This window comes from Eumetopias jubatus, unplaced genomic scaffold (genome assembly GCF_037043125.1).
Source record: "Eumetopias jubatus isolate StellerSeaLion01/CBP00866 unplaced genomic scaffold, mEumJub1_p1.0 scaffold_5, whole genome shotgun sequence".
NCBI classification, from domain to species: domain Eukaryota; kingdom Metazoa; phylum Chordata; class Mammalia; order Carnivora; family Otariidae; genus Eumetopias; species Eumetopias jubatus.
In genome coordinates this window covers 145,402,203-145,421,287 of record NW_028274811.1, presented here as the reverse complement: position 1 = coordinate 145,421,287, position 19,085 = coordinate 145,402,203, and the positions used below count along the sequence as shown (strand labels likewise).

The window sequence follows — 19,085 nt, the reverse complement described above, 5'->3', positions numbered from 1 at the left end:
GCCAGAGCACTCCGTGGAGACCCCAGCCTGGCGCAAATGCCCATCCTTCCCAGCAGGTGGCGCCATCTAGATTCAGTTCCCTCCAGGGGACCAGTCGCCAGGCTGGGAGGGCTGCCAAGCGGATGTGCCCACCTGCTCCTTCATGACTGATGCTCTCCTCCCCATCTCCAGACCTTTCAGCTGTGCCTCCCTTCCATCGGTTTTAAGTGCAAGATGGTTTTTACTCTTGACTTTTTTAAATATACTGAACTTGACAGACATACGAAATGACTTGCAAACAAGCGTAACTACTATCTGTTTACATTAAAATTTTTCATAAAATATGTTTGTATTATATTAGAGCACAGTTAAAAGTCTTTTACAAAACTATCACTTGAAGGAAACCATAACTCTGAAGTTTCTTTATAAACAACAATGTTCTACTGTATTTTAATGTGGTTGTTTCAGCAAAACTTTCTTCAAGAAATCCTTTTTGTTTCCTTAAAGAATATCCTCAGAAAAACATGGGACAAATGACCCTTATAAATCTTCACTTAGACTTTTGGCAAAAATGATAAAACTGTATGAATCTCTTCATCTTACTCAACTTAGAAAATAGCTCATCGATGTCATAAAATATGGTTCAAAAATACAACATTCTAAGGTGGTAAGTTGTTCATCATAAGGTTCTAAGGAAGCAGCTAACCAGCTTGAAAGGAGGGCTGCCTTTTGGGGGGAAGTCCATGAATATTCTCTTCTGACTCCTGACTTCTCCGGACCCAATCAATACCTAAGCTCGCCGGTCACTTGAAGGGCTTCAAGCCACGTGAGCACACCTTGCCAGAGTTGGAAAAAGGGTTGAGGGTTTGGGGCTGACTCCTACTGATGGGACACCAGTGACAGGTGTGGGGGTCATCAGAAGGATGCTCTTCAGAGTTCAAACAACAGACTAGAGAGAAAACCTTGAAGTCAGAGTGAATTCAAGCTCAGTTCAAAGGTTTGCTTTTGCTTTTTTAAACCAAGGCTAATGTGTTAATATAATTTCCCAAATCTGTCCTCCAAAGTTGCCTGGGCCCATCCCGGAGGTTCTGAGTCTGTAGGTGGTGGGTGAGACCCCGGGGGCTTATGATCACTGGATAGACTGGGAAGCACCGCATTCCTGCCCATATGCTGTTTTCAAACTTTATTATGCTCATTCACTTTTCCGGGATGAAGCAGTGAAGGGACGGGGCCCTCTGGGATATGGTAATGCAGCAGGAAACCAGGAGAAGGACCCATTCATTATACCTTTGTTAGGCCATTTATCACTTATCTGATATTAAAAAAGTTCAGAAACCACCATGGTCTGGGTAGTACCGGGAAGGAAAACTGGGGTATCTGACATTATGTGGTACGATGCCTGACACATAGTACGCATTCAAGAAATACCTGCTAGTTAACCATTGCATTCCCCTGATGGGAGGTTTTTAAGTGGCTGAATTAAGAACTATGGCTCAATCCTCTTAAAAGGCTTGGGGAGACAGTGGGCACAGAGCACTGATCCATGACAGGAGAGAGAGCAGGGTTAGGAACTTCTCAGAGTGGATGATTACCATCAAAAAGGCAAGCAGCATGTATTTTTTAAATTATAGGTGTGTTTATGCTGGAGCATACAGATCTAGAAGTTGTAGGTATTCCTGGAGCAGCCCTCAGGGGTCACAAGCAGCAAGAGAACTACAGCCCAAAAAATGCCAACACTGGAGCATTCACGTTAAATTTGGGAATTATATTTAAGAATGCCTTCCCATGAATCCTTACTCCAAACAAAATAACTTCTTTAATCCTTCCTCAAAGCAAAATGACTCTGAAAATACTTTGAAAAATGATGTGCTGTGGTCTGACCAGACACTTCTGCCTATTTATTTTGAGTTAAAACCTGCGAGGAGAGAGTGTTGTGAGTTCTGTCCTGCTTTCTTAATTGTTCACTTCTGAGGACAGCCAGATCTTGGGTCTGTATGACCCTTAGCCGCTCGGAAATGACCATGGTGTCCAGGGGGAGTCTGGACGCATGAGCACACTGTCCAGACCACAGTAAGATGGGACAACCTCGGTAGCAGGAGTTTCGGGCCGGCAGGTACTGCTCACACTACTCCCTTCCCTGGGGGCCCCAGTGGGTGAAGGATTCTGCCTCCCAGAGGCTCCCAGGGAGAGGGCTGGAGGCTGTCTTGATTCCACCAAGGCCAAGAGTGGCTGCCTATTGGCCTTTACTTCACTGCAGGCAGCCTACTTACAGCGGCTCGAGGTGAAGTCCATCCGTTTTGAAGAGACCTCTCCAGCTGGACAGCTTTCTGAACTTATCAGAATTGTCCCCCAAGGCCAAGCTCCTAATGTCATTCTGTTGGAGAACTGTGAGTCTGAGCGCCCCTCCACCATTTCTAACAATAAGTGCGAGATTACACATCGAAATGTTTCAAAACATGCAGTGAACTATGTGTTGGGTTTTTGTGCATTTCTGCTCAGCTTCCCTTCTGACACCACACCTACTGTGCACATCTGTACCACCTGCAAGGCACCCCGCCTGTCCCTGGTGAGGACCTCCATCAATGTGCAGATCGACACACAGAAGAATCAGCACCCGGGGCAGACTCTACAAGCTGGGACTTTAGAGCCTGCCCAGGACCCACGAGACACTCTTTCTCAAAGTTCCTATCTGGGCTGGACTGCAGGACATGGCGGGGAGTCATGTGAGGCTCCCCCGTCTGAGCCGTGAAAGCCCCACGGAAAAATTGTGCAGATGCGTGAGTGATTTTACCAGGCACGGAATGTATAGAGCCCCGTTACCTATCTGTGCGGAAGAGATATTAATGCTGCCATTAGGGAAGGGGATCACTGCATGTAGCTGCGAGTCGCCCGCATTACCTGATCTTGGGATTTCTTTTTCTTCTTCTTCTTGCCCCAGCACCCGGAACTCTCCGCGTCTTTGCCATTGGCCTCTCCACAGAGCAGCCCGTCCAGCTCATCCGTGCCCATGTGCTGTCCCTGAGAAGTTTCTGCTGCCAGCCGGTATGACAGGTTCCTTAAAATGCACACACAGTTTTCAACGGTCTGGAGAACCCAAAAAAAAAAAAAAAAAAAAAAAAAAAGGAAAGGAAACCAAGGAGGAATGAATAAAAACTAACCAGCACTCCTTCTCCACCCGAGAAAGCAGTCATTTCCACATCCCCGATTCTTTCCGGACACATTTAGCTGCTGGCTCCTTAAAGGCTCCCTTGTCAGCCACAGTGGAAAGAATTGAGAGAAGCCTGAGAAGGTCTTAAAACCTCTTCTTATCCACGCTAGTTACTTTTATAAACAACTGTCATTGTTGATTGAAGTTCACTGGGGAGCAGGAAAGAATCCACAACCTGGGAGAGGTCCCAGATATGGCCCACGCACTCACCGCTCCCGCCTGGGGACCAGGGCTCAGAATCATCGAGAGCGTGGATACTCACATTCCCACCAGCTCCAGGACGGAGACCCCAGTATTTCCCACCTACCAGGGCACTTTCTGGGAGTAAAATGAGGTAAGAGATATAAAGGTGGGGGGGTCCCAGGCAAACCGAGTGCTGGGATCACCTGGGGGCATAAATGTTTCCATGCTACTGATTTGTTTGGACATAGCTGGTGTTCCTGTTTTCTTAGCGTCGGGGTTAACCAGTGCTTGAGGACACACGTTGTGCGGCTAGACACCTGTAAGGCCCTTGATCTCTGCTGGCTGTGTGATTTGGACAAGACACCCACCCTCTCTCTGACTCAGTAACTTCCTCTGTAAGATGGTCAGAGTAGATACATACATGCTACTATGTATCCTGTGTGGATCAGGACAGTCGAGTATGGATGAGCAGGCGGAACGCCCCCTGCCCCCAGGATGTCCACATTAATCTCTGTAAGCTGTGAAAAGGTTGGGTTATCTGGCCAGGGGGAATGGAGGTTGCAGATAGACCTCATCAGCTGACCTTTAGTTGGGGAGATTGTCCTGGATTATCCCGTTGGGCCCATGTAACCAGGAGGGTCCTACAGTTGAGAGGGGGTGGCAGAAGTGGTGAAGTGAAGTGGTGTGAGAAGGTGTGACCTCTCACTGCTGGATTTGAAGATGGAAGAAGGGGCCACAAGCCAAGGAATTGTGGGCACCTCTAGAAGCTGGGAAAGACAAGAAAACTGGTTCTCCCCTGAGCTTCCAGAAGGAACGCAGCCCTGGCGACATACTGATTTTAGCCCAACAAGACCCATCTGGGACTCCTGACCTGTAAAACAGTAAGATAATCAATTTCTGTTGTTTTAAGCTACCATGTTTGTGGTAATTTGCTAGAGCAGCAATGGGAAACCAACCCAGTACGTACGTGCTGAGAAGAGTGCCTGGCCCCGGGTAAACACTATCCGAGCGTTCAGACTGGGAACAGTGGTGCAGCACCGCCGGCAAGTCCAGAGCACGGACCTAGAACCAGCGAGCCTAGGTTTGAGTCCTGGCTCTGCCATTTCAGGGGCTGTGTGACCTTGGGCAAATGCTTAATCTCTCTGTGCTTCCATTTCCTCCCAAAGACCCTTCCTCTGAAATATCACCACATTGGAGCCTAGGTTTCACTCATGAACTTTGGATCAACCTTTTAACCTTTGCCCTGCATTTGATGAATGGTGGGAAGAGGAAATATACACCCAACTTTTTTTTTTAAATAAAACAAAATCACGATGGGGGAGAAAAATTGAATGGAGCTAGGTTTTATTTTTAAAAGCGTGCCAACTTGGTTATGGCTTCTCAGGCACCTGCGTGTGCACCATTGTTTGAGACAGGGACCATGGTTCCATTTCACAGATGAAGGGGATGAGACGCCCCCCTCCCCAGCAGATAGGGCCACTTCTCTCTAGTATTGGGTCGGGTGGGGGCCGCACTGCTCCCCCCTCCCAGGACAGGAATCTGGGCAAAGGCTGTGGGTGTGTCTTTGACTCAACTAGGGGGGGCATGACAATCAACCAGGAAAACCTGTTTTCAGGATCTGTCTCTGGAGCCTTGCCATTCCAGACCTTTCTTGTCAGCTTTTCAAGGTTTCATGGCTGCTAATCCCACAGGCTTTGAGTCAACTTGATTATCTATTTCAAGCATCCTCTCAGCATCAAAAAAGGAACCGGCATGAAAGCAGGTAAACACAGGATGATGCATGAAAGACAGAAAAGTCTCTGCCTGAAAGGAAAATGTTATGGCATAAGTCAGAAGGATTTTTAAATCAGCTCAAACTGATTCTTCTTACATCAAAGACTTGGGAGAATCAACTTCTTTCTCATCCTGCTGTTCATCTTCCCCAGGGGCATCTCCGTGCCTCTGTTTAACAAATGACTACCGGGGAACACGTAGGCAGTTTCCAGAAATGCTTTCTAATCTACCTGTGGCTGGGGGATGCTGTGGGAGAATGCTGGAGGGGAGAGAAAGCAGGGTTGGCAGAGGGAGGGGGTGCAGTGGAGAGGGTGGGACGGGGCGAGGCAGTCACCCGGACTGACCTGGTCTCTCTAGCCAGGCTTGGTGTGGGCGGGTCACCCCTCTTCAAGCTCTTCTCTCTGAGGGAGTGGGGAAAGAGGGTAGAAAAAAAAAAAAAGGCGGCTACTGCCCTTCTCTGGGTTACCAGTAGAAAAGGCGGCTACTGCCCTTCTCTGGGTTACCAGCAGAAGGCACGTGGCAGCTGGTGGCTCTGCTTTTGACATCCACTGCTGTCCACCGGTGCTTTTAGCCACTCCTCTTGGCCACAAGGGTCATTTTGACTCCTTATTTTCTATTAGAAAGGGCTAATGTGGAAGTTGTCTGTGGATTGCGCTACCATAGGGTACCCATTCAACAAACCGTCCCAATTGCAGGAGCCGAGCTGAGAACTTGCACGGATTCCGGGCCCTTTTACGCATTAACTCCTTCCCTCTCTACCTTGTCCCTGTGAAAGCTCAGAGCGGACCAGGCAGAGGGCCAAGTGGGATGCTGCGGGACCACAACACGGTAAAGCTCTGCGGCACGTTCTGGACGGCCAGGCACTGCTAAGTCCCTTGTGGCATCCGATCCATTCAGAAGCTATGACGAGCCTCTTCGTCGTGAAGTCGGGGGTACTCAGGGACAGTCCTCTAGTGAGCGGGAGCTGGAGGGGGCGCATCTACGCAGGCTCCGCGCTCTTGCGGCTTCAGCAGAAATAGCCATGTTTTCTCACTGCCGCCCTCAACACTCCCCATGGTTCCAGGTTCCTCTTTTGGAATACAACGTGGACATTAAAAGAGGGGATCTCCCAGGGGCTCCTGGGATCTAGCCATCTGCCAGGTCAGGAAAGAGGTGTGGGGGCTCACAGCACTTTGTTTTGGGACCATCCTGCTAAAAGGCTACCTTCCCACCAGTGTTGGCATGGGCACTTGGCCAAGGCAAGAGGCTGTGGACTCTGCTTTTAATTTCAACCGCAAGGCCCAGACAGTCTTAAAGCTCTTTTTGTATCCATTATGGTAGGAGGCTTCCTGTCCCGATGCTGTAGTCTTTACTGCTCTGAATGCGGAGATCCTGGGCACGGCAGACTTTGTGAATTATCTCCGGCGGCTCGTTTAAAAATCGCTGGTCTATTATATTAACAGGCATCTATAAATACTCAAGACATCTTGACTGGTCATTTTTTTTACGGACTTCATTTTCCTATCAATGATATTAAAAGTTCTAAAATGGCTATTAAGGGTGTTTGTGAGAGGGGCTGATTAAATCTTTAGCACCTCATAGTCCGTCTTCGAAATTGACAACACTTACAGAGTAACTAATGGATGCCTGAGTAACTCAGTGATGGTGATCAGATGACAAACCGCGTTCATAACTGCAGCAGACTAGTACTCAAAGTGTTGGGAGTTCCAGAAGGTATGCGCATCCAGGGCTGTGGGGAGTAGGGCTCAGCTATCAGCACTTGTCTCAATTTCTCAGCCCACTCCACGGTGCAGGCAAGGTGGAGGACTGCTAGGTCTCTCCCCATGCCTGTTGGTAACTCAGGGGATAAAACCACCCCTACCTGTTCTTTACCTGGCTTTATAACTAAATAACATGTCATCGTATTCCTGATCAGAGTCCATTTCAAAGCTGCAGCTTATCTGCTGAAGATTAGCTCAGTTGAGGATGCACATCAAATCATCAGATGAACTTTTAAAGGAACACAAGTCTGAGACCAGAGGTGGACATTCCGAGTCAGAGGGCCGGGATGGGGTCTAGGCACATGGCTGTGGTTCACACCAGGGCCAATTCTGCTCCCCTGGGGGACACTGGGCGATGTATGGAGACATTTCTGTTTGTCACCACCAGGAAGGGAGAAGCTATTGGCATCCAGTGGGGAAAGCCCGGGGATGCAGCTCAACATCCTACGATGTACAGGACGGCCCCACAACACAGAATAACTTGGCCCAAAATGTCAATAGTGTGGCTCTGGAGAAATTCTCATTAAGGTCTTGCATTTATCACATGGTGACTTCAGAAGCATCCGTAAAGTCTGTGTTTATATCAAGATATTATTACTTGACAATTTTACATTTAGATTGAATCAAAACCAATCAAGAGGCAAATTGAGGCAAAACAAAATGCCTCCCACACTGGAAAAGCTCACCTAATTCTATTCTGGCTTATGAACTGAAACACTGACTAGATTCTGAGGATGAACATGTGGACAGTCCCATGTACTTAGATTTTTACCAAGGTTCTTCAGTCTTCATAAGGCATTTTTAAAGTGGCATTCGATACAATTAACATTTGTAAAAAGCTAACTTGTAACAATACAGAATTATTCAAAGCTCAGGTAGTTTCAACATTCCTCTTTCTTTTGAAAGCAGACTTTATAAACTAAACCTGGACGCTTGTGGGTAATGTGGTGTGTAAACGTTTATACATGCATCTGGTTTGAGTAACTCAAAACAATCCACATGGTTATTCGTTATTAATCGAGACTTAGGTGTCTAGTTCTAGGCTAGGATTAGAAGCCATCTAGAAAATTTGGATTCCTACAGGGAGACCAAGAGAGATTGCAGAGTGAAGGTATTAAGCACAGCATTAGCTCTCTGCTGTTGTTGGCCATTGCTTAGTCCCTTGGGCATCTTTATTCACCAAGATGTTTAATCTATGCAAAAACAACAAACCTTGCTGTCGATCTCGCTGCTCCCCAGTGCAGACTGGATCACGTAGAGCAGTGCATCTGTGAGCCCATCACATTCCCGCATCCTTCTGCGAGCCTCCTCTCCAGCTGAGCTAACATTCCTGCAAAGCAAAAGGGTGCATTAGCTACCTCCGTGGGGGTCCCCAAAAGAACCTTCTTCTGTGCCCGACTCCGGAATATTTACCAAGAACACAGTTTGAACGAGTAGGGATGGCTTGCACAAATGCATCCCAGAACCGGCTGAGTTACAGGGATCTGCCATACAACTTGGCGAATGGAGATACAGATTTCTGAACGTGTCAGCTATGAAGGTCCCGTGACCACTGAGAATGGAGACTCTTGGAAAGTCTTCAAGGTTTACTTCATTGACAGTGGAAGAGGGAAACCAGAAGCTCTTTGAATCAAAGGCTTTTTCTTTGAGAAGTGTGAAAAGAATGTTTTACAGACACAGAGCTTCCAACTTACTGAAATATTTTAGTGATCTAATTTCACCTGCCTCCAAAATATACCTACCTTGATCCTGCCAGCAGTAAACTTCTAGAAATTTATTCTAAGAACACAGGGAGGCGTTTCTGTGAAAATTTAGTCATTGGGATGCCCATGGCGCCTTTGATGGGCAGGAGTAACCCAGTCTCCTTCCCGTACCAGCGCACGCTGAGCTTAAGCCAACAGAAGGGGGGATGGTCAGGAAAGACGCAGCGGGGAAGCAGAGAGATCTTTCACCCCTACAAAACACATGAGACAAGCCTCGTCAAGGGCTGGGGTGCTTTTAGTGACCCTGCCACCTGAGAGCACGTTTCCCCTCTCCTACCCAGGGTTAGGATTTGGTTCAGGTAGAGAACTTCTGCAGCAACTCAGAAAACACAGCCTCTGGAGACATGCTGGAGGTGAGTTAGGAGAAGGTATAAAGGGGCTGAAGGAATTTAGAGATGGTGAGGAAGAGTGATCTCTCGAGAAAGATCCTGGTTGAACAACGGCTCTCGAGCTTGGCTAGTAGCAGAATCACCTGGAGGAGACGGCCTGGCTCCACTTCGGGCCCTGGGGGGGGAGTTGGATAACTTCCTATTTGGTGATGCTGAGGTTGAGAACTACCACTCGGACTCTGGCTCTAGGGAGAGGGCTCGGTTGGGGAGGGCGGGGCTCTTTGCTGACCGCTGGGTGCGGCCACGTGTCTGAACTCAAGAACCTGCGGCCCTGGGCAGAGCCTGCAGGAGACACTGAGCAGAATGAGTCTCATGCCCACACTCTAATGACACAAGTGTTTCCCATTTCATTTTCAAAATGTCCTTCAAGGTTACATTTCATTCTATTTTACAGATGAGAACACTGAGGCACAGAGGGCACGGAGGCAGTAACTGGAGCGGCTAGAACAGAACCGGGTCTGAAGGAGAGGAAGGTGAGGCCTCCAGGCTTGACGGGCCACACGGATGCACCGCTTTTTTAAGGAATTAAAGGAAAATAGGCCTAACGCTAGAATGCTACCAAACAGAAATGTTCGCTCTGATTATCTAGAAGGTTCTGTAGGATGTGTTTAAATAAGATCTTTCCGCATTTGAATGTAAGACTGGGAAAGGTTATTCAATTCAAATTAATATTTTTGGCATTTGCAGATCTGAAAATATAAACAAAATTTCTCAGTTCCTTGGAAGTATAACTGGGCAAACATTGATGGTATTTTTATGTAAAGTGTTAGGAATCCCCCTGGGGGTGGCTAACCCTCATTTCTGACAAGATCTGGGGAGGGAGGAAGAACCAACTTTCTGCAGGAAGAAGCTGTGAGGGTTTTATTCTAAACCTCTATTATTCTAGACTGGAAGGATGGCCTTTGTGAGAGAGCATTTTTAGACCACCCCTCCTTGGTATGATTTTTGCCAGGTCCAGCTTTGCGGCTGTTAGAGTAATAGGCTTGTCAAAAATTCCCATCAGACCTCTTTGGCCAGAAGAATGCTGGATGGCAATGTGGGCCCGTGTGTTTAAATCTTGCCTCTGTGCTTTGAAGAGGTCGTGTTTCCAAAGAGAGAATGGTGGGATTTAGTCTTGAAAGTGCCTCAGGGGTAAGCTCTCTACACCCTAGTCTAAAATCCTCCACCCTCCTCCCTGGCTGGTGAGCACTCAGTCCTTCTCTTGAGTAGCTTTACGATGATGAGGACGGACTGCAGCCTGATTCACAAATCCGCTTCGAAGTGATCAGCCTATGCTCACTGGTAACCAATGAATGGGCAGGGCAACCATGAGAAAGATCAGGAATTTCCAACTCTGTCAACATTACAAGTTGTGAATATTAACCTAAGCAGTTTTCTTTATTCTGTTTGATTCTAGCCTGGCCTCCTCCAAAATTAAAAGGTTATTAATTGGCTGCTATATTACGATGTGCAAGATATTGAGGGCGCCCAACCGGCTCAGTCAATGGAGCAGGCGACTCGATCTCTGCGTTGTGAGCTCGTTCGAGCCCCACGCTGGGTGTAGAGATTACTTAACAATAAAATCTTTAAAAAATGTGTAAGATACTGAGAAATGAGAAAGACTAGTAAGTTTGGGTCTCAGTGGGGAAGGAGAAATGAGTGACACACACGCACGTACACACACAAACATACGTAAGTAAACACACACATACACATACCCCTGTGTTACAGAGGGGAGGATGGAGTTACCACGGTGTCTGCAGGTATGAAGATGCTTCAATATGTATTTTTAAACAGAATGAGGTGTGCACATGTCTCTTAATCAATGGTGTCCTACAGACCCTTTAGGGTTGGGTTCACTTTGAAGCAACTACTCCTGAATGAGGAAACGTATCAGAAGACTACCCCTGGTTTTCTACACTGGAGGAGAGGAGAGTTTCCTCTTTCTCCTTTCCCCCCACAAAATAAGATCTACTATATTATGCATGCCTCACTGGTTAAAAATAAAAAACCCAGTAACTTTCTGTGTTGGTCACTGTAACAATTAATTGTAATTACGGTCCTAAGTAAGTGACAAGGAGCCAGTGTTCAACCTACAAAGATCCTCCTTCCTGTTGCATTTGACAGAGGTGCCCTTCTTGACAGAGGTGATTTTCTTGTCAGATGAGAAACTGGCGCAGCAAAATTCTACGCATAAACACAACATTACAACAAATACTTAACAGATTATTTGTAAAAAGCCCAAAGATGGTACAATAGCTTTTCCTTAGAAATAATCTTCATAATCTTGATTGAACTGTCAGTTTACATGTTATTTGGAAATTTCTGCCTACAGTTTCTACGATCTTTTTATCTAATTAATAAAAAATGAAAATTTATTTTTATTTCTTACAATTAAAAGATACAGAATCTCTTATGATCTCTTTTGTTCCAATGTAACTTGTTAAACTGCTTTATTTTCTCCATCTTCAGTGCTGTTTGACATCCCGTTTCTCTGAGCCTCCATCACTCACTGAGCTTATTAAGAACAAATTCAATAATTGCAGCTCTCATAGGATCCCAAGTGGTCCTTGTACCCTACATGAAGCAGGTCACATGGAAGACCTCATTTTATGCGTCCCTACTTCGGCTGGCCAGGATATGGACAGTGAAACCACAGAGAAAACCCATGGATGAGGATTTTTAGCGACTACTCAACTTGAAATTGGCCTCTCTCTTCTCTGCACTGCCCTTGCTCTTTGAGTCTCTCTTACTGGTCACCATTGACTTTGGATTAGAATTATTTAGGCTGTGACCTTCTTACTGCTTGAGAACCTTCTGGAGGGCAGAGGGCATGTCATTGTTGTTTGTATACCCAGCATGCAGCTGCGTGCCCTACACCACCTAGGGGCTCGGTGCAAGTTGGTTATTACACGTGCATTCAGCTGGACTGGAATTTGGGTGACTGATTTGCCTCTGCCCTCCATACTCACTGGATGATATCAGATATCTGTTACATCAAGAATGCAGGCTTGTCCCCATCCTGGACTATTCAGGTCAGCCTCAATTTGGGAAGAAAGAAAAAAAAAAAACTGAACATAGCGTGTGGTATCTCAAGCTAGTATCATATCTCAAACTAAGCAAGTCTGAGCTATCAGCTTTCTTCCGACTGTTGATGATATTGATCACACAGAGTGCAAGAGAGAATGACACGATTTTGTCATTTGGAGCCAATCAGGTATTACCGAGCTGTAGCAGTCTTCGCCCCAGGCTTGCAGGAAGAGATTTCTGGCTCGGGTTCTCTTCCTCTGCTCTCTGTTCCCTCCTCTCCTCTCCGCCCCCCTGCTCCTTGGCTTTTATGACCTGCCCTCCCCTGCGGTCATCTCGCACCAGGTCCGTCCCCATCACCTTGAGCCCTGGGTCCTTCCTGCACATCTCTGGGCTGGGGCTCCCTGGGCTTCTTTGGCTCATCTCACCAGCAGAACCCAGTTGCTGGGTCTCTGGGACCCTGGGCTGAGCTTCTGAGACTACACACCAGTGTGAGGAGTGGGGTGGGGTTGCCAGGATCCTCAGAGAGCAGAGCTTAGACCATTTCAAGAAATACAGGTGGCCCCAAGGCAAAGCTGAAATACAATGCCACACACTCAGTAAGGCCTTGGTGCCAACACAGCAGGGCAGGCAGGGGGAGAGGTAGAGTCCACCACAGATGACAGCACAGAGTGGACCCGGAGGACCGGACCTGGGTCTGGGGATACCAGGGACCCCCAGGGGCTCGAGCCTCTGTCCGCTCAACCACAGATAAAGAGAGTCTGTCTGGGGATCGGAGGCTGTGTTGACCTCCCCGCCCCACCCTGCCCACCTGCAATGCTTTTCCTTCTGCGTCTAGGCCACTGCCTTTGAGCCAACACGCTGCCTAGGCTTGGTCAGACCTCTGCCTTGGCCCCTTCAGCGCCCTTTTGTTGTTCCAGGCGCAAGATTTTAGGGCACCTGTAACAGCTGATGTTTGAGGCTGGTCCCTCCGGGATGTGAGGAGGGCTGGGCAGCATCACCTTACTTTGCTGTCTGAGAACCACTCTCAGCAGGGAGTCCAACAGCAGGAAATTGAAATATTTATTAAATGACCATGTAATTGTCCACTGTGAGCTACATGATACATAAACTCTTAAAGATACTCAGTTTCCTCTACCTAACGGGATGGGGAGGGGCATCGTGGCCTCACATCCAATGACGCATTCATTTATTTTATTTTAATTTAAAATCAATGAATTAACACAGAGTGTATTCTTAGTTTCAGAGGTAGAGTTCAGTGATTCATCAGTTGCGTCCAAAACCCAGTGCCTATCACATCACGTGCCCTCCTTAATGCCCATCCCCCAGTTACCCCATCCCCCCACCTCCCCTCCAGCAACGATGCATCTAGACCGATTGCCACAGGCTTCCAACTGGCACACTGTGAAAATCCTGGAACTAACACCAAGTTTGTGAGGGGGAATCTAAGCAAAGCACAAATGTGCATCATCTCAACTTCCTGACCACGTGATTACCCATGAAATTTGTAGCTTCTCATAAGTTACCTGGTCTGAGTTAAGCACGGGAAAGGGAAATGATAGCAATCATGCTCAAGCCATTCTCCCGTGAAGTAGGCTTGCTTTTGCTTTAGTTAAAAACATTCCATTTTATAGAGATCCTTCTATCCACGCATCTAAATCAGGAGTAGAGAACTTTTCTGTAAGGAGCCAGGGAGTGAGTATTTCAGGTTTGGGAACCACACGGGGTCTCCGTAACTTCCCCTCCTCCACCTCCTTTTAAAAATGTTAAACCCACTCTTATCTGCAGCCATACAATAACAGGTCACGGGTGGGATTTGGCCCGTGGGCCCTAATTTGCCAAGCCCTGACCTAGATTCTCATCGGAAGCCTGGTTATAGGATTCAGGAGGAGTCTCTGAATTCCTGGCATTTTCCTCAAAATTTCATAGAGTTTTATATGTATGCTATGTGCGTGTTTTTTCTGTGATGAAGGAATGGGACTTACGGTGTATTCTGAGGCCAGGACGCAAAAAAGTCCAAGAACCTCCAATCAAAATCAGCAGCACCTTGGTCTGACCAGAACGTTGCTCTCCTAATTCTAGAGCTTGGGCTTCAGGATTCAGATGCATTTGTCTCCATGGGGAAACAGCAACTATGTCTTCTCTCCTACAAAAGGCCTTGAGAGAGCTTGTGTGTGGGTTCCAAAATCACTGACCAAGAAACCCCAATCTCTTCCTCCATGTGGGAAAGCCAAGTGTGCAGGGTTGGGGAGGAAGGGGTCTTCTGCCCAGTGCACTGGGTCAACACAGTGACAGCCGTCCGGCTGGATCCCCTCACTCCAGGTCAGTGGTTACAGGGTCCATGGGGGCAGTGTGAGCCCTGCCAGGTCTCAGAGGAGCCACCACAGAGGAGGGGCCACCACCACAGAAACCACTAGGGCTCATCCTCTTAATCTGTAGCTTCTCTGCACAAAGGGAGAGCTTGTTTCCTTCTTATCATTCAACAGCTTCAAAAAAGATGGATTCTCTCGTGCACCTGCCACGGTCTTGTAGCCGGGGCTCCCTAGGTGGGAAGGCACTTGCCTTGCCTGGGTCTACTCATCTGTAATGTGCGGATGGGGATGTCTGAATCACCAGCTCGTGTGGCGACACAGCCCAGTGCTCAGGGCCTGTGACAACTCTTCACAGTAAATGTGAACTGCTCCTGCTGCTTCTCACCCAGAGACTCCCATGCAAGAGGGAGAGAGACAGCAGGTGGGGAGCTGCAGCCCCACCTGGGATGTGGACGGCAGGCAGGCAGCGAGGGTAAGGGGTGAGCACAGGAAAGGTGGGAAGGTTTCACGGTGACAGTGACAACCTCATTGTTTACATGCTCATCACTAATTTTAAAAAAATCTGAAACTATTGTAAAAGTATTCAAACACTGGGGAAAATATATGAGTAGAAGTGAGCACCCTCACTCTTTTCTTCCCCTCTGTCCAAGGAAATCACTGGGCCTATGTGAAGTGCATCATTGAGGATGATTTTCTACTCCTATAAATAAACCGTGTAGGTATGTTTTTGCTTTTCACCATAGTGGTTCGTCAGGCACCTTGCTTGATTTTATCCTTTTTTTTTTTTTTTTTTTAAGAGAGAGAGAGTGCAAGGCAGGTGTGGAGTAGGGCACAGGGAGAAGGAGAATCTCAAGCAGGCTCCGTGCTCAGTGTGGAGCCTGACTCAGGGCTCAATCTCACGATCCTGAGCCGAAACCAAGAGTCGGACGCCTAACCGACTGAGCCAGCCAGGCGCCCCTGCTTTTATCCTTTAAAAGCCTCTCATTGCCTCTTTTCATGACAGTACCTACCTATTTACCCTACTCAATGAATGACTTTGGGTATTCCATGTATGAATATATCACAATTTATAATTTAAGAAACGATTAGCCTATTAAAGGACATCCAAGTTGTTTTTAATTTTTTGCTGTAAGAAGTAACATTGAGTGGAAATTTGGAGGAGTTATGTGTCTTGTGAGATGGAACTTATGGAACCAGAAGAAAGGGAAATGGGTCAATCAGTTCAAAGCAACAAAGCAACCCAACTGGACTGGGTACTGACTCTGCTCTACACCCTAGGCCAAGTCTTGGCATAGAAAGAAAAGAACATCTGCCCCTTGACCTTTGGAGATCACAGTCTAGCAAGGGAAGCAGACACGTATCTGGTGTGCCAAGATCTGATCTCATTTGCATGGAACTAGCAGTATGAAGAATGTGGGAACCAATCTCCCTCAGAAACGATGCCTGGGTAGGCCTAGAAAATAAACCTCGGCTGAGATGGGTGGAAGTCTTACGACTCACCTTTAAGTTGTAATTAAATCTTTGCTGAGGTTGTACTTCTGGATATCACATTGTTTTCCTTAATACCTGTAGCAGCAAGCCATGGGTTGGACTTAAGAACACAGAGTACAATAAATGTGTTCTTAGCAAGAAAACATTTTATGCATATTTAGTGGAATGGACCTTCGAATTTGAAGGGCAAGGTGTAAACTACACATCCGGGCTTAGAAGTGGTTGCTGGTGAACAGCCATTGTGTCAATACCAACCCAGCACAACCATGCAGCGGTGGGGGCTCCAGGCCACTCTTGGCATGAGCAGAGGATAGGATGTGTAGGCAGAGGCGGCAGTCTGTGGCAAATGCTAATTCTGGCTTGTACACCTCCATTTTTACTAAACCTGGCATGGTGAGCCAGCTCCTTGTGTTTAGTAAAACCACGGCAGGCTCCTGGTTCACCAAGGTAAATCTTGCTGATGCTCTTTCACCAAACCACATGACCTGTGCTAAGTCCTTTTTGACCTCCAGCTACCAAGCGGAACCAAAGCAAGGTTCCCCTCACCTGCCTGGTGAATTCAAGTCATTCAAGAGGGTTTTCCAGTGTTGCCTTTTTCTGGCATCTCACCCAGAATGCAGAGCCAAGGATGACAGAAGATAAGTCCCTGGCCTTGAAACCTCATGGGGTGTCCTGGGCCAGATTTCCAAGCTGCTTGGAACCAGTCCTCTATTTTATTTTCCATTTCTCCCCTTCTAGAACTGGAGTGTCTATAATTATCATCCTATGCCTGTCCCACCGGTGTTGGTCGGGAGCAGATAAGCTGTTTCTTTGGTACTAGTGGCCCCCCAAGATGTTTATGTCCTAATGCCTGGAACCCGTGAATAGTTTACTTTACCGGGAAAAAGAGACTGCGGAGGGAATGAAGGTTACGGACTTTACAATAGTGTGATTGTCTTCGATGATTCAATGAACATTAAAAGCAGGGTGCATTGTCTAGGTGGAGTCAGTGAGATGCAGTAGAAGGGGAAGTCAGAGAGATCTCGGGCATGAGGATTCAACTCCCCACGGCTGGTTCTGACACGGAGGGGCCACATGCAACGTTGAGAGGCTGCTAGCTCTCAGCGGACAGCCAGCAAGGAAACAGGGACCTTGGTCCCACAGCCATAAGGAATTTGGTTCCAGCCATAACCTGGACAAATTTTCTCCCAACAGCCATTAGTGAGGAACGCAACCCTGCCGAAATCTTGGTGAGAACCGTGTCAGACTTCTAACTCCAGAAACTGTAGGGTAATAAATCTGTGTCGTCCTAAGTCACTAAGTTTGTGGTCATTTGTCACAGCATCAGTAGGAAACCAGTACAGAGCCTTTCGCTTGTCTTACTTAAGGGTAAATGAAAATCTTCTCGACACACGCATACACATTTCACACCCAGCCTTTCCCCGGAAAACTGCTTATCTGCAGGGGACTCATGCAAGTTTCTAGAAGGTATTTCTAGATGATCAGATAATTGTATTGTTTTGATCAAGACCAAAATGCCACCTATATAAGAGAATAAAAAATCTTCCTCAGGGCACGTGAGTAGGGGACAGGGTGAGCTGGTGGCATATACAGCATCTGCCTTCAACTGTGCAAGAACAGGCGATGCCCCATCTACTTCTGAGCAGACTAAAGTGCTTTGCATAAGAAACACACTGGTGTGATGTGATGATGCACGTTTTGAGGCACAAGGACATTGCTTTAATTTGCTTTGCCCTCTCCATCATCTGATTAGCCACAAGAGAGCTGCCAGATATGTGGGCAACAGCTTGGACCAGATTGCTCTCCTGCTTGTCGATACCTTTTACTTCTGCCAGTCCTCATACTATAGAAGGGGGTCCTGAAAACCTCAGTCTTCACAGCTTCTGATGAACAGAGAGGGCAGGGGGATAATGAGCATGCTGGATTATAAGGGAGAGAAGGGGGTGATGTCCTAGCTCTGCTTGAGTGAAGTCTCTAGTGGAGACTCATTATTGTAAGTGAATTCCTGGAGCATTACCTGAAATGCCCACCATAAGTACCAAATGGTATGAATAGTCCAGGTTTCCTCTGCTATGCAAAAGTAGAGGGCTCCTAGGAAACCTTGCATGACCTGACGTGTGTAAAGCAAAGAAGCAATTGCCATTAATTTATATGGAGACATTTTTGAGCCACCCCAGACCCCCAGATCTCCTCTCTTAGGCTCTCCTGATGCCTGAGGGCACATTGCTAACAGGCGCACAAAGTACATAAAGCCCAGATGCTCACAGACCCAGTTCAAAGCTCTGGGGGCTGGACGCTGAGATGTTGGGCATGGCACAGGGAAGGAGCTGGGCGGGACCCTTCTTGCTGCTCTGGGTGCCCTGCCTCTATCCCAGCTTTCGGCAAAACCAACGCTCGACGCTTTTTGCTTTTTACCTTTTTTCGGTAACAGCAAAAATCCTCTTTGGATTCTTTTCTGTTTGTGAAAACAGCTCCTCATGTAGGTTTTTTGTTTTTTGTTTTTTAATTTTTTATTGTTATGTTAATCACCATACATTACATCATTAGTTTTTGATGTAGTGTTCCATGATTCATTGTTTGTGCATAACACCCGGTGCTCCACGCAGAACGTGCCCTCCCCAATACCCATCACCAGGCTGACCCATCCCCCCACCCCCCCTCCCCTCTAGAACCCTCGGTTTGTTTTTCAGAGTCCATCGTCTCTCATGGTTCGTCTCCCCCTCCGATTTACCCCCTTCATTCTTCCCCTCCTGCTAGCTTCTTCTTTTTTTTTCTTAACATATATTGCATTATTTGTTTCAGAGGTACAGATCTGTGATTCAACAGTTTTGCACAATTCACAGTGCTCACCATAGCACATACCCTCCCCAATGTCTATCACCCAGCCACCCCATCCCTCCCACCCCCCACCACTCCAGCAACCCTCAGTTTGTTTCCTGAGATTAAGAATTCCTCATATCAGTGAGGTCATATGCAGATGAATGGATAAAGAACATGTGGTACACACACACACACACACACACACACACACACACACACACACACACACAAAGAGATATTATGCAGCCATCAAAAGGAATGAGATCTTGCCATTTGCAATGACGTGGATGGACCTGGAGGGTATTTTTTTTTTTTTTTAAAGCTAAGTGGCCTAATGCAAACTTTTGAAAACCGAGGGACACCTGTATTAGGATGAGCCACACCTCCATACATTTTTATTG

The 19,085-nt window shown here is 47.2% G+C and overlaps 1 protein-coding gene across 2 annotated transcripts in view; it reads right to left on the bottom strand.

Moving 5' to 3' along the window:
• The window catches only part of CTNND2 (catenin delta 2), a 564,215-nt gene that overhangs the window by 121,720 nt on the left and 423,410 nt on the right, over positions 1–19,085 (bottom strand). For both annotated transcript variants that reach the window (XM_088023533.1, XM_088023534.1), the window contains 2 exons: positions 8,116–8,233; positions 2,878–3,063 (listed from right to left, as the gene is read on the bottom strand). In XM_088023533.1, the coding sequence (XP_087879659.1) occupies positions 2,878–3,063; positions 8,116–8,233 (304 nt within the window). The remainder of the gene's footprint in view (positions 1–2,877; positions 3,064–8,115; positions 8,234–19,085) is intronic.